The sequence below is a fragment of the Diorhabda carinulata genome, chromosome 6 (assembly GCF_026250575.1).
Source record: "Diorhabda carinulata isolate Delta chromosome 6, icDioCari1.1, whole genome shotgun sequence".
Lineage (NCBI taxonomy): Eukaryota > Metazoa > Arthropoda > Insecta > Coleoptera > Chrysomelidae > Diorhabda > Diorhabda carinulata.
Window position 1 is genome coordinate 24,251,686 of NC_079465.1, and position 26,131 is coordinate 24,277,816.

General features: G+C 33.3%; 2 protein-coding genes across 15 annotated transcripts in view; one reads left to right on the plus strand and one right to left on the minus strand.

Moving 5' to 3' along the window:
• LOC130896065 (dual 3',5'-cyclic-AMP and -GMP phosphodiesterase 11) overlaps window positions 1–26,131 on the minus strand; it is a 101,994-nt gene that overhangs the window by 50,979 nt on the left and 24,884 nt on the right. For 2 of the 14 annotated variants that reach the window (XM_057803868.1, XM_057803863.1), the window contains exon 1: window positions 1,428–1,684. The exons of 9 other annotated variants lie outside the window; for them this stretch is intronic. The gene's annotated coding sequence lies outside the window, so the exon portion shown is untranslated. Of the gene's footprint in view, window positions 1–1,418; window positions 1,685–26,131 lie in introns of those variants that run through there. 3 more of the 14 variants (XM_057803869.1, XM_057803865.1, XM_057803871.1) reach the window with 2 other exon arrangements.
• LOC130896066 (uncharacterized) lies at window positions 12,333–15,215 on the plus strand. The gene is made up of 2 exons (XM_057803872.1): window positions 12,333–13,124; window positions 14,805–15,215. The coding sequence occupies exons 1-2, from the start codon at window positions 12,404–12,406 to the stop codon at window positions 15,212–15,214; spliced, it is 1,131 nt and encodes a 376-aa protein (XP_057659855.1). The 5' UTR covers window positions 12,333–12,403; the 3' UTR covers window position 15,215.

A 26,131-nucleotide genomic window follows, 5' to 3' on the forward strand; every position in this document is an offset into this window, starting at 1 on the left:
TTGGGGTTATCTAACCTAACTTAAATTAGGATAAGCGATAAGTTTTGGGAATGAAACTTGTAGTTATTTCAAGTTTGGGAATAAAAAAGTTTATAGAGGGAGTACAAATTTGGAAGTAGTTGATTTTTTCGTAAAATGGTGGATGAATTGGAAAGCACATTATGGTGTATATTTCGTATAAATAATTTGTTAAATATATGAAAAAAAATGTTGGCGAAAAATATTTTCCAGATTAAATTATTGATTGTGAATAATGAATATCGTTTCTCGTGTACCAAAATAGAAGTTTTAGTACGAGGAAGTTGTTTATATACTAGGGAAAACTAAAAATAGTAGGTATGGAAATAATCATGACAAAAACGTCAATATTTATAGGAAGTGACTTTATATTAACAATTTTTCTTTAGGATTCGCTGAGTTTCAACAATATTTCGAATTACTTTACATACTCTACGTACTACCAAATTGATTTTGCTATAATTTCATCCCTCATTTTCAAACTTTCATACTCAAATACCTCTAGCTAAATTTTAAATAAAATAAATGACTTTTTGGTTCATTATATAGAAACTAAGTTTAAAAATATTGTTACCATTTTGAAAAGCTTGTTATTTTCGATAAATCTGATATTTTGAAGTGAGTTTTGAAACAAAAAAAAAAGATCTACTAAAAGAACAATTAATTGTTCCCATAAAAAATCTATAAGATGTAATAAAAATGTGTCTCAAAGTGATCGTGTAGTTTAGACGGAATTAACAACTGAGGAATGCCAATAAAGAAACAAGGACAAGGTTAAAATGAACTTTGATCGTCGATTGAAAGAAGACATTTGTAGTCTTAGCACAGCTACTACTTATTTGGAATATTATTGCAAATAAAAATAATAATAAGAACATTTCAAAACAATCGTTTTGCTTTAATGACTTCTGAAATAGTAGGTCGATTACGATTAATTCAAATATGGTAACCAAGTATTTCCGGTAGAAGCTGAATTCTTCATTTCTAGGGTGTAAATAGCTACGTGCAAATATAACTAGTCCTAAATCACTCACTCAAAAATACATATTGATTAGGGTAGTGTTGTTTTACGTTGTCAAATTTATAGGTGTTAATTTCAATCTCAATGTACTGTAATGTAATACATTTTTCGTCCACACTGTATTATTTACTGATTTTTATCGATAAAATCAACAAATAAGTGATATTCTTGATAAAACATTCGATTAAGGTCGTGGTAAAACTTATATATATATGTATATATGAAAAATAGATCGTTTTTAAAAATTTGATTATATAAAATGGAGGATGTTTATTGTTTAAACAACGCACGTATCACATTTCGATATAAAAATATAAATTCGGTACCATCCACACGAGTTTTAGAATAAACGAGAACGAAAAAATATTTAAAACTTTACCACACGTACATTCCAAAGTGAAGAATCCAATTTAATCCAATAGTTTTCAAAAGTTAAGAAGAAATATACGCGCTGAAACTCGAAACAAAAAAACTGAATAAACAAACCACAAGAAAACTAATACGATTTTTCACATAGTCAACGGGAAAAAAATTTCCACTACCGAACTTTTAAGTGGCCCTACTACGGAGAATGGCCCACAAAGCGAAGTCTACGAAATTCTCTCAACCAGCTGACTACTACCACCGCTACAAACTAACTGAACGTGCCAAGAAACGATGGCGTAGGAAAGATACAAGAGACTGCGCGATGTTGTCGGTTTTCATTATTTTTCCTACATACCGCGAAATATTATTTTCCACAAACCATTTTTATTTTATTAAACTAAAAATTAATACATGATGGATTTAGCGTATCATTTACTAGATACTAAACAAAGTGCCACGAAAAATTAAAATCCGATAAACCAGAATTAAATTGTAGGAAAAAAACTCACGATCAAAAGTATCTAGCAAAAAATCTTAACAATATACAATCGAAAATGTTTATTTAATCGATCTTGTTCGATGCCATTCAATGCGCTGTTTTGAAATCCAGTTTCGTGGCTACTGCAGTAACTTTTGCTCAGTCCGGGCTCACGCTGGCCAATCCATAGCGACCGATGAAACGGCTCTAGAGAACGAATGCTTAATCTCCCTGCTCCTTGCTTTTACTTGCCTGTTCAAATCAACCTCTTTCGAAAGCCACGTTTTTCCAAAACTTCGCTAATATTTCTCCAGGTCCTCCGTACACTTGTCTTCTTCTATCGTTGCCATGCAGACACATTCTGCTTTCGTCTGAGAAGAAAACCTCATTATTCTTCAGTCCTATTAACGTGTTCTCTGTCAAATCGTAGACGATTTAGTTTGTAGCTGGCCTTTTTGGCTCTAAATTAGCTTCTCTAAATCTTCTTTTGACTGTCCAGCTATCCATAGCCACTTCTCGCGTTTCTCTGAGCTCTTGCTGGACTTGAACAATAGTCAGGGCACGATGAATCGCGTCTTCGAGTAAAATTACTAGTCTTTTGTTAAGTTCTTCGAACAGGATGATTCATTTAAAGCGCACCGGCAACTTTATCACTCAACTGTTCATATTTAATATAAAGGAGAGAAATTTTTTGTTGAGACGTGGCAACGATGTCCTAAAGTCATTATAAATGATTGTGGTAAACGAGAAAACGCAAGAAACGGCCAAATAGGCAAAAGTTTCTCCATTTCATTGCTGTTTTGTTATTGTCAGCTGTGTTTCGATATTGCACATTCCAATATAAAAAAAGGTACACCAAACCATGTGGTGAAACAAATAAAATTATTAGATTAAAAAAAATTATTATTTTACCGCAATATGGCTACAACTCCTACGTATAAAAAGTGGTAGTTGGACCTAAAATACCCACATGAATAATGCCCCTACATCCTTCTATCGTTCTTTTGGCAAAATCTCATACAAAACACACCAAAAAATATCCCAAGAGTTGAATCAACCCATATAAAGAAACTCCCCGACACGTAACTTCGTACTTCATAAGCAATAAAAGACAAGATCTTCTGAAATCTCCCATAGAATTATTTCATGTTACTACTAGTTTTTTCCATTGAAAGTTATACCCTGGACTAAATCTAAGAACCTTCTATGTATCACAAATCTTTCTAATTTGATGTAGAAATGGAAACGATTAATCGATGTTTTCCAAACATCGATAAATCGCTCATAAACATCGATGTTTCTTACGAACGATGTTGCATTAGTGATCAGAGATTGGTAGGTGGTATGTCGAGGTCTTACCTATTCCTTATTTTGATGGAAACCGTTTAATTTGAATATGAAATATTTATGGTAATCGTAAAAAATTTATCAGACTTATGGGTTCAATGTTTGAATTATATATGGGATTTTTTTCGTTTCGTTTTACGGGTCAGAAATAATGTTTATTTAATCGCGGGTTCATTGCCAATTCGGAATAATTTGTTTAATGTCTGAAGCCCGTCAGAATTTTCGTTATTTTTGAGTGTGTAAAAAAATAACCTTCGGCGTCTAATCGAAATTTGTAAAATCGAATTTTTATATAATTTTATATAAATTTCTTCCGGTAAAAAATCAAGGACGCAACAAGGAAAATAAAATTTATTATACTGTCAATGATAAATCGAGTAGACGAAATACAGTTACGCCAATCAAAACCGAAAAAAAAGTGAAATAAAAACAACTGAACAGGTTTTGATTGCGCCAGAATGATTGACAGTTGGCGCCATGAAAACAAGTGGTTATTTAGATTTGTATTATTAAAATCGGATTTAATATCTTGAACCGTAGGAGAGGTCAACATTTTTATTTTTGATTAACTATATTGTAGGAAATTTCCAATTTATGAAACTGATAATATTGTATTCTAATATACAGACGTAACCTCAACCGAGCGTTAAGACCTTTACATCACTCAATAAGTCGTGTGACTGACACACAGATGGCACTGCCATTGGCAAATCCATATGACGTTTATGAAGTACCAACTTTCGAAAGACATTTCGATTAGTCACTAAAAAGTGACAGTCATTTAAGTGAAACTACTTTTGTTATTTTATAATTATATATATTATAAGCAAATATTGTTAGTGATTGATTGAAAAGAGATTTCTTGAGTTGATAAAGCATTTTTAGTGTGCGCCGAGGTACCGAAAAGCTTCAAAAGATATAGCAACAAGCATAATCAATACAACATCTCTATAATAATATATTTTCGAAATGAAAGTGCACAACAATTGAGAGAAATTCATTCAATATAAAGAATCAACATTTGCAATATGCGCCTGAAACGAAACGGACCCTTTTTTGAAAAGAATCATCACTGGTGATGAAAAATGGGTCCTGTACAGTAGCATAGTTCAAAAACGATCATGAAGCAAACACGATGATCCAGAACAAAGCTGGAAAACAACAAAAAAAGCTCATGCTGTCAGTTTGGTGTCTTTTGAGCTGCTTGAAAGGAACCAAACGATCATTTCTGATGTATAATCTCAACAATTAATGAAACTAGATGAGGTAATCAAAGAAAAAAGGTCAAATCGGAAAAGTTTAGAGTTTCATCATGATAATGCAAGGTCTCAAACATCTTTGGCAACTCATGGGAAACTATTGGAGTTTGGCTAGGAAGTTATGCCATAGCCCCATCTGACTACCATGTATTTCGATGTTTGCAAAGTTCTTTGATTGGTTAAACTTTCACAAATGACGATAACCTTCAATTACACCTGGTTCAAACAAATGTTTGCTTACTGTCAACAATTAATGAAATTAGATGACGCAATCAAAGAAAAAAGGTCAAATCGGAAAAGTTTAGAGTTTCATCATGATGATGCAAGGCTTCAAACATCTTTGGCAACTCATGGGAAACTATTGGAGTTTGGCTAGGAAGTTATACCATAGCCCCATCTGTTTACCATTTATTTCGATGTTTGCAAAGTTCTTTGAATGGACAGACTTTCACAAATGACGATGACGTTCAATAGAACCTGGTTCAGTTTTTTGGCTGATAAGAACCAGATATTTTATGAGCGCGGAATCATGAAACTGAAAGAAAGATAGTAAAAGGTCAATTGAATAGAAACTATCCTTTTTTTTAAAGAAATGTTTTATTTTATACTACAAAACCGAAATTACTTTGTCGCTAACCTTGTATATCAAATTTTTATATAAAAAACTAGACCGAATTATCATTATTTGAAATTTGATTCAAATCAATTAATCAGTACTTCATATTTGATTCAGATATTGAAACGGCAGTTCATGTTTTATCTAAATAATAATAGCAGTCTAATATTTAAACACAGTTATAAGCACTAGACCGGATGACCTATAATGACCGATTTCTCTTTTGAATTTTAATTATTTATAGACATTAAATGTCGATAATGCTACATGGACTCTCCCCAGTTAAAGAAGAGTGAAAAAATATCTGACACGACTTTTATTATAAATTTCTCAAAATTGGATATAAAAAATCAAAATACTTAATATGAGATTACTAAAAAACAATAAAGAGTAGAACCGAATTGAGTTAAAAGTTAAAATTATCAACTTAAAATCAGCTCAAAACAAAATGGAGGAAGATCAATTAAGATGGTTTGATCGAATCACTTGAGATTGGGAGAAAAAAGATGGATACTGGAGAAATATACAAAAATAAGGAAGGAAAATCGAGGAGCAGCTAGACAAAAGAAATAAAAATTATAAGGGAAATACGAGGGAAAAGATAACAGATAATGAAACAGAAAACACGGGATAGAAACAGCAGTGGAAAGAAGTTTATTAAAGAAATAGAAAAATATCTAAAATCATCAAATTTTGACGCCTACACTGATCATTGTGGATCGTGCCACTACAGTAAGCTTTTGCTGGATACCTGAACAGTATGAAGTGGAAAGAAGAGGTAAAAACAGAAAGTGGATCGAGAAAAAAGATATATAGTGCAAAGGCCAAATATTAGAGTTCAATGAAGATGAAGAAGAGAAGAATTGCGTCGAAGAAATAACAGATATGAGCATGTAAAAAGTTGAAGTGGCTTGAACGTAAGTTATAAAAAGGAAGAGATAGTTAGATGGAAAATAATGGATAACTGAATAGATTTTACGCCTCCGAATAAGTTGTCTAGTCTAAACTAACCTATACAGTAGTTTAAATGTTTGTTAATATAGAATTTTCCGATATAAATGTTTTCTTTTTATGAAATACGTTTTCGTCTGAGCCGATTCTGATCGATATTATATATGATATCGATCACCGCACCGTACTTTCTAGTCCATCATCGTTTCTCGTAGATGACAATTATCGATATCGGGACAATAGGTCTACGAACTATCAAATTTCACAGTATTTTCTGTTATTTATTATCCATTCGCTCTCCTTATTGGGTTTTCAAACTTAACAATTGAAAGTCAAGGTGAAAGAACTCTGCTGTACCACAATGCATCGTCGAAACCGGAATTTGTAATTCTGTCTTCCATTTTGTTGTATGGTTATTGTGAAAAAGTACAGGAAGCGACAGGGACGGATTTCGATTCGTGCAAAAAATTTACAATAAAAACAAACACAATTACATATTGTTTAAATCACTTTTTTCATTCATTTATTACTGTAGGTAAGTGAATGAATGGTTTTTCGGGTGTTTTTAAGAAAAAAATTAGTACTCTGAGTGGCTACATATCATTTATAAGTTTCGAAAGCCTTTTTATAACACAAAAACAAATAAACACTAAACAATGTAGTTAATTGTTTATAAGGTTACTATATATTGACGTCACTGCATCGCCATATTGGTAATGAAGGTTTCAGCGAGAAGTACGAACCGAAAATTTAGAAACTATATCATTTTAACCACTTTTTCCAAATCGAATCAATGTTACATGATCGTTTTTCTCTAAATAGGTAAATTTCTTTAAGAATCATATCTTAGCCAAGTGCATTTAGACCAACATCGTAAATTCATCTAAATTTTTTCGCCTAATTGCACCAATAAGTGGACGCACATAAATTTTCTCCAGAGGAATCTTTTTATATGAAAAAACAAGTGAATGGTTTGGTTAATTTATAAATTTTCTTTTTCCACTAATTTCAAATTGCCCAAAATCTCATCATGTTTCAAAATACTTACGTGGAAAAAATAATAAACAAAGAAGTAGTAAAATCTGATAAACAGCAAAATATGTGAGTTTTGTAGAGTGTGAAATGGTTGAAATATCAACCAATATTCGAATTGCTTTCAAAATGTTTCGAGATCTAAGTCAACTGTTTTTGATAATTCTGCAGATATTAATGAAGAATTTAAAGAAGTTTCTACACTATAAACATCATTTTTTTAGACATAGAAACCGCTAATCTTTTTCTTTCTTCTTTTGTGTTCAAAATTACAGCCATATTCATTTTTCTATCTACTAATTTTTTATTTTTTGATCGATATTTTCTCTTTTGCCATCTTCTACTTTCTCAAATTATTACTACAGATTCCTCGGGTTCTTGAGGTGATTTCTCGAGAAGAAACGTTTGTTTTTCTAGTAGGGTTTCTTCTGGTACCTCCAGTTCTTGCACGATTTCTGTCGTTTTCTCTCTTTTGTCATCTTGATGTTTCCTAATCATACGCTTCTTGATTCTTTTCTCTTTCATCTTGCCATCAACAGTTACTTTAGATTCTTCAATATCTTCAGGTAGTTCCTCGACAACAAACGTTGGTTACTCGGGCACTGGATTATTTTGTATTGTGTAGCTTTCATTGTGGTAAAATTTTTTAATTCTTGGTTGTTGAAACAAGTTTTAATTGGGTTTAAAACCATGAATATTTCTTTCATTTGTTTATTATTATATAATATAGAGAAAAAATATGTATAAACATTTATTATTGCACTACAACAAAATAAATGTTTTTTCTAATGATTGTTGTTAGTTTTCGTGATTGTGTGAATAGTTTATTTGCGATTATCAGGAAGCAGTAGCACTGCCAAGTTGCAACAAAGGAAACCCACGACGCGCCAAATCCAAGGTCGATATAGCGGCGCCATAATCAACTGTAAAGTTATTGAATAGAATGCTCCGATGGTTAAACCATGATATTATTTAATTATTCTATCGAAAACATTACATCATCCACAACAACATTGTTGTTAAACTATTACAACTTTGTAATTAATTCTATCGGTCAAATTAGTATTAAATCAGACGAATTATTCAACATAAGGACTAAAAAGAATTAATTTCAACATCGAAAACGAATTGCATAATAAACTATGGTTCGCAGTTTTCAATGGGACATCCTGTATTTACTTTATATATAGTTGCACAATCGGTAGATGTAACCTTTCATTTATTTAAATATTTTTTATAGTGGTGTCATCAAATTTTAACGACTTCTACAGATTCAGCGTCAAGTATAGAACATAAAAGTAATCTATACGAAACAAATTCCGTGATTTCCATTCAAGGATTTAAAAACTTTATATTCAGTTTCTTTTAAGTGATTCTGTAGGATTATTTTTTCGCGATAAAGGACTTACTCTTTTTATTACTAATAATCGTTATCCTATTTTGAATATTGTAATAGAAAACTTCGGAGAATATGAAATTAAATCAAGATAACGTTTTATATGATACGCCGATTTACACTGAAAGAAATAGTTCATAAGTTGTGAAAATTTCAATTTCCGAACACTATAATTTCCTGAGATACAGGACATCAACGTTTATATTTTATTTTATGCTTTAAAAATTGTGATGTTTCAAAGTTGCCATTATCTCATAAACCGATATGCATAGCGTTTTATATGATACGTTGATCTACACTGAAAGAAATATTTCATAAGTTGTGAAAATTTCAATTTCCCAACACTATAATTTCCTGAGATACAGGACATCAAAGTTTATATTTTATTTTATGCTTTAAAAATTATGATGATTCTATGTTGCTTGTATCTCATAAACCAATAAACATAGAGTTTTATATGATACGTCGATTTACACTGAAATAAATAGTTCATAAGTTGTGAAGCTTTCAATTTTCAAATATTATAATTTCCTGAGATACAGGACTTCAAAGTTTATATTGTATTTTATAATTTAAAAATTTTGATGATTCAAAGTTGCCTGTATTTCATAAACCGATACGCATAACGTTTTATATGATACGTCGATGTATATTGAAAAAAATAATTCATAAATTGAAAATTTCAATTTCCGAACACTATAATTTTCAGAGGTACGGGACATTAAAGTTTATATTTTATTTTATGTTTTATAAATTGTAATGATTTAAAGTTGCTTGTATTTCATAAACCAATAAACATAGAGTTTTATATGATACGTCGATTTACACTGAAAGAAGCCATTCATAAGTTTTGAAAATTTCAATTTCCAAACACTATAATTTCCTGAGATACGGGACTTCAAAGTTTATATTTTATGTTTTTTAAATTGTAATTATTTAAAGTTGCTTGTATCTCATAAACCAATAAGTATAGCTTCTTATATGATACGTCGATATACACTGAAAGAAGCCTTTCATAAATTTTGAAAATTTCACTTTCCATACACTATAATTTTCCTGAGGTACAGGATCTCAAAGTTTATATTTTATTTTATGTTTTAAAAATTGTGATGAATCAAAGTTGCTTGTGTCTCATGAACCAAAAAGCAGAGCTTTTTATATGATACGCCGATCTATATTGAAAGAAATAATTCATAAGTTGTGAAAATTTCAATTTCCAAACACTATAATTTCCTGAGGTACAGGATCTCAAAGTTTATATTTTATTTTATGTTTTAAAAATTGTGATGATTTTAAGTTGCTTGTGTCTCATAAACCAAAAAGCAGAACTCTTTATATGATACGCCGATCTACACCGAAAAAAATAATTCATAAGTTGTGAAAATTTCAATTTTTAAACATTACAATTTCCCGAAATACAGGACTTCGAAGTTCAAAGCATTTAAATTTGGTATTTTGTGGTTTTCATGAAAGTAAAATATTCACGTAGCTTAACTTACTGTTTCTCTTTGACAACCCAAAACAAGGGAAACAAACAAACTTTCTGGCTTTCTCGAACATGATTACTTCTCTATAAGTTTGCATCTGATGAAGGGTTTCTACGTTATTAATTAATTTCTCTAGGAACAAAGAAAATTCGTTACGCGACATATTTTCCCTTAAACACCCGAAATAATTCCACCTTGTCCAGATCTACGATAATCGATAGCATTTCAAAAAAGTAAATTTAAACAAATAAATGAGTATAAATAATTTAGTCGCGAATTTAACTTTTCTTTTAGCGAACCCACTAACACAAACTGAAACATAACTTTCCGTTATTTTGGGATCGATTCAGTTATGTCTTATCTTTGTTGATGATCTTATTTCAATTAGCATTTCGCATACGTCGGTTGTAATATAATAAGAAACACCCTGTTAAATATTTCAAAGGAATGCCCTAAGGGTTTATTCTAAAGGAAATTAATCAGTTGAATTACTCGCGAATAAAGTTACTTTACGCATAAAATGTCGAGATAATTATTTAAGAAAATATTAAATAACTGTGGGTTTATGTTTTGTCGAGTTGAACAATTTTGAGAGACACAGGGAAGTCAGTTTGTTACCGACATAAACCCAAAGGAAAAAGTCCATAGGTGTTAAATCGGGACTGCTTGGAGATTAATATATGTCACCTATCCTGGAGATCAGAACTCGTGGCAGAAATCTATTGGACGTGTGTGGATCTGCACATAACACTCGGTATAACTTGTAGTGATTTCTGATGTTTGTATTGTATTCACCCGAAACATTGATAAACGTTGGAAAGCGCTCAATCATCTGGTTTACGAATTGAGGCTTATGACAAGTATTTTGAGTCTTGCATCAATTGAATTTTGTAAAGGTGCAGCATCTTTATGTAAAATACACTGTCTACGAGTTGTCTTCAAACATGTAATCAAAGTATCGTAATCTACCCTCGTTATAAAAATATTCAACGAGTTTTAGTTTTTATTTACCTGCTACTAAAAGCTTTTAAAAATCTATTCTTACTTGGAGATAGATAATCCAGAGCAGTGACTTTTTTATTGTTATCTTTGTAAACCATTTACAAAAGTGAAAAGCCCGGTCTATAAAATTTAATGTAATTAAGACATTAATCATTTATCTTAAAAAAATGTTACGTCTATGGTTTGATACGTCTCGAGGAAATTAATACGTTTCACTTGAAAACCTGTCGAGTTGGAAATACCACGAGCCATCCTTAATAAATTAACTTTGATCATTTAGAAAAGTTTTCAAAACATCGAATGATTGATTAGACAATTTTGTAATTGAGTGGTGATATACTTAGATTGGGTAAACCTAGAGACTCAACAAAAAACATAACAACGAAGTTAGTTTTTAAAAGTTTGAGAACATCTGAGATAAAAGAAGAAGAGGTTAGTGATTTCAATATATAATCATTTCTGTTCTCTTTTTCTTGCTTGGGTTGTCCAAATTCGGGGTTTTCCTCGGGTACTTTTCTATTTCTCTTCTATTTTCCCTTGTGCCACTAGGCTACCCAATCCCCCCGGAAGCTCTGCAGGTAGAGTTGATGATCTATACATTAGGAATTAAGACCAGAAACATAAAGAAGAAACCAACTACTGGAGTCGAATTTCTCAGGTTGGATCTTCGATAGACTGGTGGAAATAGTGAATAATTTGAATATGGAGTAGAGGTCGACCATGGAAAACAACCTGGAGCCAGTAAGTGGAAAGATATCGAAGAAGCAACAAGCGATAGACTTGTTATGGAAGATTAATGAGTTTCACGGACATATTTAATTCAACAAATGTCACGTAATAAATTTCTATTTTTAGTTATTTGATAGCATGTTATGGATCTCGTGTTCAATGAATAAATATAGTCAAATATCTAAATTATAATCCGCAATAATTAACAAACAAGTCATTTTCTTTGTATTTGCGTGACGTCTATTTATATAAACTCATTCAATTAAAACCCTTTTCCTCAGATATACGATGTAGTCCAAAGTACTTGGATAGAACGTTTTTAATACTATTTGAACATATAATTTGATAGCAGAAACATTAAAAATTTCTTTCTGTAATGATGTGCTACTAAGTACTTTTATAAACTAATTCCCAGGATTATCGAAATCTACATATTGAATTCTGGTTAAGCATTTCCGTACCTGGAGCTTAAGTATTACCCCCTCTCATGTTGGGATAACCACCATGGAGTTTCATGACCCAAAACTGGATTAAAATTTATAGATAACAAATGACAGTTAAGAAATGTCATTAATATAGTGGTACGTTGATGGTAATGAAGATGTCGCGCGATCTATACGTCAAATTGACGTACATCGTCCATTTTGACGTATAAAATTTGTTTATATATTTAATAAATAAAATTCATGTAGGTATTCCACATGTCTTTGATAATAAGACGAGTAGAAAACATATCGAGAAAAAAGCGTAAGACTAAATCCAAGTTACCCCTTAGGAAAGACGTTTTAGAAGATGACGCTTCAAAATTTGTGGTGATCGAAGATTTTTATTTAGAAAATTTCCCTCCGCTGAGACCGGTTTATAGGAAAGATATTTTCGGTACTCCGATCGTGTTCCGTGCCACGACGGGCGTAGATTTCATCGGAGATGTCAAAAGTAACGTTCTGATCCATTGCATAACGTTTATGAGGGAATACAAAGATAAATCATACGAAGAACTCCGTTGGGAAGATTATATTTGCGGAAGAAAAGAGGTACTTCATTATGAAGAGAATAGTTATTTGAAAAGTTTATACGTTAAACAGGATACTGAGAATTATGAATTTTTCGATCCGGTTCCAAAGAACGTTCCGGTAGATTCGACGAAACAAAATACTTCGTCGGTGACGCTATCTCGATCTTTATATTCTCTTGTAAAATCTTCAAAGAGTTACGATCAATTATTCGACACCAATAATAAGTATTTGTTATTGATAACATCGAATTCTAAAGAACCGATTAAATGTACCACGGACGATAAAGTGAATATGAAAGAATCCAGACCCAGATCTATACTTACCAACGTACATAATTGCCAAAATAAGAATAGATCGTCTACTAAGAGTTCCACGGATGTTCACATACAGAATGTACATCGTAAAAGTAAGTATTATATACAGGGTGTCCCACTACTAGTTAAAACTATCTGTAAATAGCAAAATACTTATAGTAAAATCATGAAAATTTCTACGTTTGGGTTTTCGGATACGATCTTTTTAAATAAAATATTTTCAAAGATAGCCGACTTTTGGTTATACCGGAAATCGATTGTAACTTTGTTATTTTGAATAAAACACCCTATATATTAATATTTTTTTAAATTTTTTAAATATACGTAAGATTTTATTATACTTTTGTCTGAAAACTTTTTTCGAAAAATGCATACTTTTTGAGTTATTAATTTTTTTATAAAAAATTTAACCCTTATAAATGATTTTTCTACGAGGATACCCTTAAAGATATGAAAATGGTTTCTATTCGGTTGATTTTAGCAAGATCAGACGTATTTGAATCTGTGTTGAAAAATTTTTCATTTTATACAGAGTGTGTATAAAAAGTGTTCAAAGTTTAACTTCATAAATATCAAATTTCTTTATGTTTTCAAATAGAACCACCCGCTTTTTCACATTTTAATGCATTTAGGGGTAAGAAATAATGCAAATTCATGCATACTTTCCTATACCTAAACCTTACCGTTATCCAGATATCAAATGTTTTCTGGAAATTTTATTTATTTGTTATTAAATTGAGAACGAACCATTTTAAAATTTTTCGAAAGTATCAACAATTGACAAATGACAGTTAAGTGAATGTCATTTATTACAAAGCCTACTAAAAGTATACATAAAAAATTAAAACTTGTTAAAAATTAATAATTTAAAATCTCAAATATCTCGGAAACGACTAAAAGTTGGAATAGGATTAGTAAATACAATTTGATTTGATTTTTTCACAGACTTTGACAATATAAAGAAAAAAAATTTCTTATTTATTAGTGCTTATATCAATGGGTCAAAATAAAAATCTTGATTTAAAAGTATTTCCAAAAAATGTTAACTACAGTATGTACAGATACGGTAATGGCCGTTGTTGGCGGAAGCTTACAACACGTGTCTATTTACGTGACAATAAAAACTGTCTTTTCAGTTATCAATAAATATATATTTCTTTCCAAGGTCTGTTTTGCTCATTTCTATATATCTCCAGCAATTTTTATCCTGTATTCTTTTTGTGAATCCAGTTATTCCCACTCTTCTCAAATTTGATGTCTTCCACTTCTTTTTTTGATTCTTCTCGTTCTATTTGTGCTTTCTTGGTAATTCTGTACACATGCTCCAACCATTTTGCTTTGACTTCGTTTTGAACATCCTTATTCATAATCAGCATTCCTTTACCGTTCTAAGAACTTTGTTTTCCTTCTGGTTCTTCCTGTGTATATATCTAGTCTATTTATTATCTATCCCTAGGGAAAATCTTTTTGATTACTTGGGATTGACCCTTGGGATCTGGTTAGTGACATCATAGATATCATCGACATATGCTAGATCTTGGTGCTTCAGATTATAAATTAAATATCAGTTTTCGGAGGCATTTAAAAACATTCTCAAGCCTCATACAAGGTGTCTTCTCAATTATATCTTAAGCTTGTTTATAATCTATGAGCAGTAGACGTGGTTCTACATTTTGGTGTTGATTTTTGTTGTGTTTTCAAGTTAAATATCTGGTCAATTTTGGAAGTGTTTTCTAAAATACCTGATAATCACTATTACTGATCAATTTCAGGTAATTCCTCGAGGCAAGAACATATAGAAATGATGAGAAATAATTTGTTGAGGTATTTCGAACGAGCCGAACCGGGCGCTCATATGCCTTACGATTTAATAATGTATAATCCGAAATTTTACCTACCATGTGCCGAAATCGGATTCGTTTACAAAAACGCGAGACCGTCGAAAACAATCGAAAAGAAACTTATCGTCAATAATGATACAAAATCATCTTACGTTAAAAGGAATTCTTGTACAATTGAAGATTCATTCGATTGGAAATATACGTGTGACGGTTCGTTCAATAAAATATATTTTTGGAAAAATTTCGATCCCTACAATCGTATTAAATCGGAAAGAACGACAAGAGCAAAATATATTTTAGTTGGACTTGATATAACTAGATATTCTACAATAAAAAATTAATAAAACAGTTCATTTTTAATTGAAATTACTAAAGAGACAATCTGTATATGTATTTTATATAGAGTTCCACTGTTAGCGATACCATATGGTGCTTGTCTCGCCATCGCCGGATGTCGTGGGTACCTTCCGGGTCAAAAAGGCGCGCCTAGACTGACAGTATCGTGGGAATAAGACACAAAGGTCTTCAACACTATATATCATCTCATTGACTTTGAAAACGATGATTCTAAGGTGAAAAAATTATTTTTTTCACTAAAATATAACCTAAAGAAACTAGTATATAAGAATAAAATGATGTTCTAAAAGTATAGGATGTAAAATATCAATCATTATAATGATATAGTAAATTTTCTAGTGTAGCTATTTACTCGGCATCTAACTAAGTAATGGTATGAAAATTGTTAAGAGGCAAACAAGTAAATGCGCTGACGCTGATGCAGAGGAACGTCGATTGGGTTGTACTTGAAATGTATCCACTAAAAGAAGAGTTCAACTAGTCACCTTGAACCACCAGCCAACCAGAATTGATTGGGGGATGTAGGAAAGCGTCCACAGGGACATAAGTGAAGGATTAAGAAGAATATTTGTATCTTTGGGAACGAGTCTTGAAATGTATCCACTAAAAGAAGAGTTCAACTAGTCACCTTGATCACCAGCCAACCAGAATTGATTGAGGGATGTAGGAAAGCGTCCACAGGGACATAAGTGAAGAATTAAGAAGAATATTTGTATCTATGGGAACGAGTCTTGAAATGTATCAACTAAAAGAAGAGTTCAACTAGTCACCTTGAACCACCAGCCAACCAGAATTGATTGGGGGATGTAGGAAAGCGTCCACAGGGACATGAGTGAAGAATTAAGAAGAATATTTGTGTCTTTGGGAACGAGTCTTGAAATGTATCCATTAAAAGAACAGTTCAAGTTGTCACCTTGAACCACCAGCCAACCAGAATTGATAGGGAGATGTAGGAAAGCGTCCACAGGGACATAAGTGAAGAATTAAGAAGAATATTTGTGTCTTTGGGAACGAGTCTTCAAATGTATCAACTAAAAGAAAATTTCAACTTGTCAGCTTGAACCACCAGCCAACCAGAATTGATTGGGGGATGTAGGGAAGTGTCCACAGGAACATAAGTGAAGGATTAAGAAGCATATTTGTGTCTTTGGGAACGAGTCTTGAAATGTATCCATTAAAAGAACAGTTCAAGTTGTCACCTTGAACCACCAGCCAACCAGAATTGATAGGGAGATGTAGGAAAGCGTCCACAGGGACATGAGTGAAGAATTAAGAAGAATATTTGTGTCTTTGGGAACGAGTCTTGAAATGTATCCATTAAAAGAACAGTTCAAGTTGTCACCTTGAACCACCAGCCAACCAGAATTGATAGGGAGATGTAGGAAAGCGTCCACGGGGACATAAGTGAAGAATTAAGAAGAATATTTGTGTCTTTGGGAACGAGGTTTGAAATGTGTCAACTAAAAGAAGAGTTCAACTAGTCACCTTGAACCACCAGCCAACCAGAATTGATTGAGGGATGTAGGAAAGCGTCCACAGGGACATGAGTGAAGAATTAAGAAGAATATTTGTGTCTTTGGGAACGAGTCTTCAAATGTATCAACTAAAAGAAAATTTCAACTTGTCAGCTTGAACCACCAGCCAACCAGAATTGATTGGGGGATGTAGGAAAGCGTCCATGGGGACATAAGTGAAGAATTAAGAAGAATATTTGTGTCTTTGGGAACGAGGTTTGAAATGTATCAACTAAAAGAAGAGTTCAACTTGTCACCTTGAACCACCAGCCAACCAGAATTGATTGGGGGATGTAGGAAAGCGTCCATGGGGACATAAGTGAAGAATTAAGAAGAATATTTGTGTCTTTGGGAACGAGTCTTCAAATGTATGAACTAAAAGAAAATTTCAACTTGTCAGCTTGAACCACCAGCCAACCAGAATTGATTGGGGGATGTAGGAAAGCGTCCATGGGGACATAAGTGAAGAATTAAGAAGAATATTTGTGTCTTTGGGAACGAGGTTTGAAATGTATCAACTAAAAGAAGAGTTCAACTTGTCACCTTGAACCACCAGCCAACCAGAATTGATTGGGGGATGTAGGAAAGCGTCCACAGGGACATAAGTGAAGGATTAAGAAGAATATTTGTGTCTTTGGGAACGAGTCTTGAAAAGTATCCACTAAAAGAAGAGTTTAACTAGTCACCTTGAACCACCAGCCAACCAGAATTGATTAGGGGATGTAGGAAAGCGTCTATAGGGACATAAGTGAAGGATTAAGAAGAATATTTGTGTCTTTGGGAACGAGTCTTGAAAAGTATCCACTAAAAGAAGAGTTCAACTAGTCACCTTGAACCACCAGCCAACCAGAATTGATTAGGGGATGTAGGAAAGCGTCTATAGGGACATAAGTGAAGGATTAAGAAGAATATTTGTGTCTTTGGGAACGAGTCTTCAAATGTATCAACTAAAAGAAGATTTCAACTTGTCAGCTTGAACCACCAGCCAACCAGAATTGATTGGGGGATGTAGGAAAGCGTCCACGGGGACATAAGTGAAGAATTAAGAAGAATATTTGTGTCTTTGGGAACGAGTCTTCAAATGTATCAACTAAAAGAAAATTTCAACTTGTCAGCTTGAACCACCAGCCAACCAGAATTGATTGAGGGATGTAGGAAAGCGTCCACAGGGACATGAGTGAAGAATTAAGAAGAATATTTGTGTCTTTGGGAACGAGTCTTCAAATGTATCAACTAAAAGAAAATTTCAACTTGTCAGCTTGAACCACCAGCCAACCATAATTGTTTGAGGGATGTAGGAAAGCGTCCACAGGGACATAAGTGAAGAATTAAGAAGAATATTTGTGTCTTTGGGAACGAGTCTTCAAATGTATCAACTAAAAGAAGATTTCAACTTGTCAGCTTGAACCACCAGCCAACCAGAATTGATTGAGGGATGTAGGAAAGCGTCCACAGGGACATGAGTGAAGAATTAAGAAGAATATTTGTGTCTTTGGGAACGAGTCTTCAAATGTATCAACTAAAAGAAGAGTTCAACTAGTCACCTTGAACCACCAGCCAACCAGAATTGATTAGGGGATGTAGGAAAGCGTCTATAGGGACATAAGTGAAGGATTAAGAAGAATATTTGTGTCTTTGGGAACGAGTCTTCAAATGTATCAACTAAAAGAAGATTTCAACTTGTCAGCTTGAACCACCAGCCAACCAGAATTGATTGGGGGATGTAGGAAAGCGTCCACGAGGACATAAGTGAAGAATTAAGAAGAATATTTGTGTCTTTGGGAACGAGTCTTCAAATGTATCAACTAAAAGAAAATTTCAACTTGTCAGCTTGAACCACCAGCCAACCAGAATTGATTGAGGGATGTAGGAAAGCGTCCACAGGGACATGAGTGAAGAATTAAGAAGAATATTTGTGTCTTTGGGAACGAGTCTTCAAATGTATCAACTAAAAGAAAATTTCAACTTGTCAGCTTGAACCACCAGCCAACCAGAATTGATTGAGGGATGTAGGAAAGCGTCCACAGGGACATAAGTGAAGAATTAAGAAGAATATTTGTGTCTTTGGGAACGAGTCTTCAAATGTATCAACTAAAAGAAGATTTCAACTTGTCAGCTTGAACCACCAGCCAACCAGAATTGATTGAGGGATGTAGGAAAGCGTCCACAGGGACATGAGTGAAGAATTAAGAAGAATATTTGTGTCTTTGGGAACGAGTCTTCAAATGTATCAACTAAAAGAAAATTTCAACTTGTCAGCTTGAACCACCAGCCAACCAGAATTGATTGGGGGATGTAGGAAAGCGTCCACGGGGACATAAGTGAAGAATTAAGAAGAATATTTGTGTCTTTGGGAACGAGGTTTGAAATGTATCAACTAAAAGAAGAGTTCAACTAGTCACCTTGAACCACCAGCCAACCAGAATTGATTGAGGGATGTAGGAAAGCGTCCACAGGGACATGAGTGAAGAATTAAGAAGAATATTTGTGTCTTTGGGAACGAGTCTTCAAATGTATGAACTAAAAGAAAATTTCAACTTGTCAGCTTGAACCACCAGCCAACCAGAATTGATTGGGGGATGTAGGAAAGCGTCCACGGGGACATAAGTGAAGAATTAAGAAGAATATTTGTGTCTTTGGGAACGAGGTTTGAAATGTATCAACTAAAAGAAGAGTTCAACTTGTCACCTTGAACCACCAGCCAACCAGAATTGATTGGGGGATGTAGGAAAGCGTCCACAGGGACATAAGTGAAGGATTAAGAAGAATATTTGTGTCTTTGGGAACGAGTCTTGAAAAGTATCCACTAAAAGAAGAGTTCAACTAGTCACCTTGAACCACCAGCCAACCAGAATTGATTAGGGGATGTAGGAAAGCGTCTATAGGGACATAAGTGAAGGATTAAGAAGAATATTTGTGTCTTTGGGAACGAGTCTTCAAATGTATCAACTAAAAGAAGATTTCAACTTGTCATCTTGGACCATCAGCCAACCAGAATTGATTGGGGGATGTAGGGAAGTGTCCACAGGAACATAAGTGAAGAATTAAGAAGAATATTTGTGTCTTTGGGAACGAGTCTTGAAATGTAACCACTAAAAGAAGAGTTCAACTAGTCACCTTGAACCACCAGCCAACCAGAATTGATTGGGGGATGTAGGAAAGCGTCCACAGGGACATAAGTGAAGGATTAAGAAGAATATTTGTATCTTTGGGAACGAGTCTTGAAATGTATCCACTAAAAGAAGAGTTCAACTAGTCACCTTGATCACCAGCCAACCAGAATTGATTGAGGGATGTAGGAAAGCGTCCACAGGGACATAAGTGAAGAATTAAGAAGAATATTTGTGTCTTTGGAACGAGTCTTGAAATGTATCCACTAAAAGAAGAGTTCAACTAGTCACCTTGAACCACCAGCCAACCAGAATTGATTGAGGGATGTAGGAAAGCGTCCACAGGGACATGAGTGAAGAATTAAGAAGAATATTTGTGTCTTTGGGAACGAGTCTTGAAAAGTATCCACTAAAAGAAGAGTTCAACTAGTCACCTTGAACCACCAGCCAACCAGAATTGATTGGGGGATGTAGGAAAGCGTCCACAGGGACATAAGTGAAGAATTAAGAAGAATATTTGTGTCTTTGGAACGAGTCTTGAAATGTAGCAACTAAAAGAAGAGTTCAACTAGTCACCTTGAACCACCAGCCAACCAGAATTGATTGAGGGATGTAGGAAAGCGTCCACAGGGACATGAGTGAAAAATTAAGAAGAATATTTGTGTCTTTGGAACGAGTCTTGAAATGTAGCAACTAAAAGAAGAGTTCAACTAGTCACCTTGAACCACCAGCCAACCAGAATTGATTGAGGGATGTAGGAAAGCGTCCACAGGGACATGAGTGAAAAATTAAGAAGAATATTTATGTCTTTGGGAACGAGTCTTGAAATGTATCCATTAAAAGAACAGTTCAAGTTGTCACCTTGAACCACCAGCCAACCAGAATTGATAGGGAGATGTAGGAAAGCGTCCACAGGGACATAAGTGAAGAATTAAGAAGAATATTTGTGTTTTTGGGAACGAGTCTTGAAATGTATCCACTAAAAGAAGAGTTCAACTTGTCACCTTGATCACCAGCCAACCAGAATTGATCCACTAAATAAAGTGGATAAGCTTCTTTTTAATGTGTTTTCATAAATTGTTTTGCTAATTGAATCAGATGTTTATCTAATCTATGGTTATGGCGATAAATGTGTTTGGAACATTTCATTATTTTGGATTTATAGACGGGAAATTTGTGAGATTTTCCTAAATTTCAACTGGAAGGGGTCTCGTAGATCTAGTAGTTATTGATCCGTTAATAAAAGGCCGAATTACCGGAATCAAAGCAATATTTCAAGGAAGACAAATAGTTATACCTAACCTAAAATTCCCTCGGGTCACATTACAATAAGATTCAATAAAACTAGAAATGCCGCAAGTTCGGTTCACGGCCCTAAAGGCACTTTGTAAAGTTTCCGATGAAATTTAAGGGACGTGTCGCGCTGTTTGTTCCCTTTAATTTGTTATTTCACAAAACAAAAGACGTTATCCAAGAAATATCCTCAACGAACCTAATTATTATACGAGGATCGTCCCACAAGTACTTGGCCCAGCGAAGAAAACACAAAACGATAGAAACGGCGCTGATTTTGTCCCAATCTTGCGCATAGCTTTCTCAAGTCAAAACTTTCTATCTACTATTTCTGCTCGCAAACTTTCAGCCAACGATCATCCATTTCTGGAGTCGTCACCTGATTTGGTCGACCAATTAGATCCTGGTCTTCGCAGGTTACTGTTGATAATGAAGTGGGGTTCGAGGAGCGCACGTGCATCTAGCGCACACTACCTTTGTCGAATCCGAAAGATCGTTTCACAAGAAAATTTGATCTGCCGAATTGAGTCCTAGAGATGGGCAAACATACGAGCTTTGGAAAAATTATTATCATTAAGACAAGACGAAAAACCATCAGCAACAAATCGAAGATCATTTGGTTGGTGAGCGGGTTCACCAGGTTGCAGGAAAACCGTAGAAACCTTGCAACACCGACGATCGAATGATGAATAATTTACTTACCGCACACGTCTAAATAAATATTTTTTTTGCAGTTTTATTTATAAACAGGAAAATATATTTTCAATATTCCGTGATAACTAATATATTAAAAGTAAATATGATGTGTCTAAATATAGAAAAAATATTCCATGGAACTGAAATTTAATTACGCATTGTTTTATTAGTCGAATGCGCAATAATATTAACTCGGATCGTTTCTGGAAAAAGTTTTTTCGCTACTTAAATTTATCCAAATCATCCACTATATTTATTTCAGCGTTTACAAATATCATACCAATAGCTTTAGAGCTTCTTGTTTCTAAAAAATTATTCGACCTACATTTTTTATTTTTTACTATATTTTCAATTTGATTTTTCATTTAATGAAAATTAAAACGCGACCTACTGAATATTCCGCTATCTGTTTTATTTATTTCCGTTGACCTAGCGTGAACTACTGATGTTTGTAATGAAGCAAATTGGTTAATGAAGATGATTTTCCTACAAATATGAATGAACATCTGCTGTATCTCTTTGAACACTGCTACACCAACGTAAATAACAGGTACTGATTCAGGATTATTTTTGATTTTGCCGTAAATATGAAATCTAACCGAAAAAAAAATTAGTAATATAACATCTTTTTTCTATTTTGGTTCGTTGTTTGTTTGTTTGCCAGTGAAGCCACAATTTTGATCAGAATTTGGAGATACTCAAACTCTTTAAAACCCTTAGTAATCTTTCAATAAACTTTTGACTACGAAAAAAATATATTTTAATAGCATAGAATGAATTTTTATCAGTTTTTGCTGTCAAAGCAAATATTCTTGGTCTTCCGAAATCAAAGTTATCGTATTCAATGACTTCAATGATCCTCCTAATGATACCTGACTTTTGGAAAAACCAAAACCTTCTACTCGCTCTTTGTTCCATACGAACACATTTCTAGAGACTTAGCTACCCTCGATACCAGGACTAGCGCCCATAACCAGTGTATTGGGGAGGATTAATTCAATTGTATGCCAGGTTACTTGAAATTTCCTGAGTCAGTTAGGTGTGGACGGATTATCGTTTTATTGAGGAAAATTGTTCGGTGAAATGTCTACCGGAATTAAGTATTTTCAAATGCAAGGTCACATGGCGTGGTCGCAACTCGTGAAGCTCTAAAATGCTATATAGACTTCCAAATAACCGATCAAAACTACTAAGAGTCTCCAAAATAAGGTAACCTACTACAAATAACTTGGAAAGTTAAATACGACTTGTATTTCAAATATACTGTCATCTATGACGCCATCTCCATGTTATAGGTATCACAGATAACCCAGATTGCCGCTGGTTCATAAAGAAAGAAGATACCATAGACTACGTATTCGGTAAACATCCGGCACTAACACGTGCAAGTTTAGAATACTAAGTAACTTCAAGGTTTTTTAAGGGTTTGCTAGTTTTAAGTAAAACATATGATTCCCAAGGACTTTTCTATTCACAGTGGCCCTAATTAAATAGAGAATTTTCTTCAGAACTACTGCTCTAGGTGGTATTATGATAGACAGCTCGGAAGACCTTATGCCGTGGTAGTATCGGTAAAACAGAGATCTTTCTTATATACTCTAGGTCGTCCTCGTTTCTGGTTAATTCTGGATCGTCTCTAAGTCGAATGGGCCTCTTTATATATAGCTTTTTGGTCTTAACGAAGGTTCCAAGTTTTTGTGAAGCTTCCTCAGCTAATTCGGCCACGTGACTATGATCTTAATCTCAATACCCAACTAGCGAATCGCAGATCTTTGTAAAAACAGCAGCCTAGGTCTTTGCCGCATTCAATAAAATTGCTTCCATCTTAGACCAGAATATCTTCAAGATCGGTGTTGATGGTGATGATTTATTGCAGCTTACGAAGTTGGGGTTGATCTTAACAATACCGTCGGCGAGGCAGTTTATCTAGTAGATCGTTGATGCGCAAAAAAGAGGGAGTCGATGTTTCCTTGGGTAACACCAGCGTTGAGCTCAAACTTCGATAAGTACTTGGTTGACTAGCTCCTTGATAAAGCTATTGGGTCAGTAGATAAGTGACTATTGAAACACTAATTTTTATCGTACTCATTTTCTATTTGAACGGTATTTAATAATCTTAGTACTGACCTGGTGATAACTACTAACAGCTGGGCGTTCATTCATAAGTCTACAAGTGGGAGGCTTATCTATCTCGATGCCTTACCAAGACTACAATTAGATAAGGACTCGTTTCTTGAATAGATAAACATTGTTTAAAACCAAATTATGAAAAACTATTCAAAGTAGACATTATACAAGGTAACCCATGGAAAAAATGACGTTAATACAAGGAATCTATACAATAATAATTGTGAGAATACAATAAAGAGTTTGATAAAATTGATATTAAAAAATATGAAACGTTTTTGTTTATCTATAATATTCAATGAAATTTAATACTCGTTGTTCAAATTTGCTCTCGTCAGATTTTGTCTACATACACGTTCTTCTTGAGCCAGAGCTGGATTTAATTACCTTTAAATGTAACAGTACATCAATAAAATACCTTTTTTCAACTATATTTTAATGTGGGATTAGATAAAATTATATTTTCAAATCGATAGTGAAAGTTTTCATATATCCATTTAGTGAGATACAGTCCTGGTTTTGAATGGAGTTTCTTGTGAAAGCCAACACCCTACGGACATTCAAAGATAAACATTTCGAATCAAACGGTGATTATTTTCGAACTAAGTATATATGGAAGGCGACCACCCACGCTACAAACATAAATGTCGTCTAAAAAATGCGGTTTGTGTTAGATGAAAGACGCACATGAAATTTTATTCTCCTTTTATTTTTTCATTCAAATTTTGCTACGCGAAATATAAAATTTTTCGTCTATATTTTCATAGTGTTGATAAAATATCAATATATAAATCTGAATGTTTATAAAGGTAAAAAAAACAACACTATAAGTAAATTTGTATTCGTACACTACGAAGAGATATTCCACCTATATTTTCATAACCAAAATCATAATATTTGCTTTTAATAAGACGCTAGGTATGAAACAATTAATTAGATTTCTTCCTTATTATACCAAATAGTTTCAAAAGCTTCTTTCATTAAGTAATAATGAGCTAAGAAGATTAATTTGCCCAATGGACCCTGCCATCTACAAGGAACCAAAAGAAACCTCATAAAACCTCGAAGCTATCCATAGATAAAAGATACAGTACGTACATTCAAGCTTCTTGGAACCAGAAGAGGTAATTTCATAACTTCCAGATGGTTAGTTCCTTTTTTAACGACGGAATTTCATTTTATACTAGTTGATATGAACTGCTTGATATTATGCATTTTTTATGAAATGCTTTACCAACGCTCATCCAAAGCTCAGAGACAAAAATCAGATAAAACGTGCCAAATATCGATTGACCTTCTATTCCTAGGTGATTATAACAACTATTGAGCATTGAAATTAAATCGGAAATTAATTTTACAACTTGATATCTCAAAAACAAAACCGTCTAAACTATTCATCACTATCTCTAAAAAACTTGATTCGCCAATTTTTATCCGAGGAATTGCAAAGTTTTACTAGCAGAAATTGAATTAGATTTTTCTGTGCGATAAAAAACTTAACTTCCGAATTTAATCAAATCTCAAAGTTAGCTCCGAGATTTTCAAATTGAATTTGTTACTTAACGTCGGCGAATAAAAAGTTTTCAACGCTTTTTGATACGTCCTATCATTTACTTTGGAGATTCATTTCTTAATTCGGATATACATTGCGCAAAAACTACGTATATGCGTTTTTCCACCCCTCAATTTTATTAAAAGTCAGTTATAAATTATATATACTGCTCTTTCAATTATTAACGGCTTTTTTAATTAAAAATATTCAAAATCATCAAGTTTTTCAATCCTTTGGATTATCACTATCGTTTATAGCCTTTAAAATCCTTTTTTGACGTGGATTATTCCTTGTTTTTGTTTTCTTTATAGTTTAACGTTTGTCTTGGTTCTTTTTTCTCCATCCTTCAATTGAGACAATCATGTTTTGATCTATTTTATTCGAATCTTCACTTCTCAATTCATTTGGTAACATCCAGTAGACTTTTCTTATTGGCAAATTGCATTATCGATCTTTTTTTAAACGAAAAGAAATAATCAATTATGATAATAATAATATGGAAATAAAACAAGAACTCGAAAGGAGGTTTGTGAATTTTTTTAATAATAAATACCCTGCTCAATACGTTTCGTAATCTACAGTTAGTAAAATTGGGAAAAGTTTCGTGAA

Coding starts and splice junctions, on each gene's coding strand:
- LOC130896066 (XM_057803872.1), top strand. CDS start 12,404: ATGTCTTTGATAATAAGACGAGTAGAAAACATATCGAGAAAAAAGCGT. Junction 13,125..14,804: donor ACAGAATGTACATCGTAAAA/GTAAGTATTATA, acceptor GATCAATTTCAG/GTAATTCCTCGAGGCAAGAA.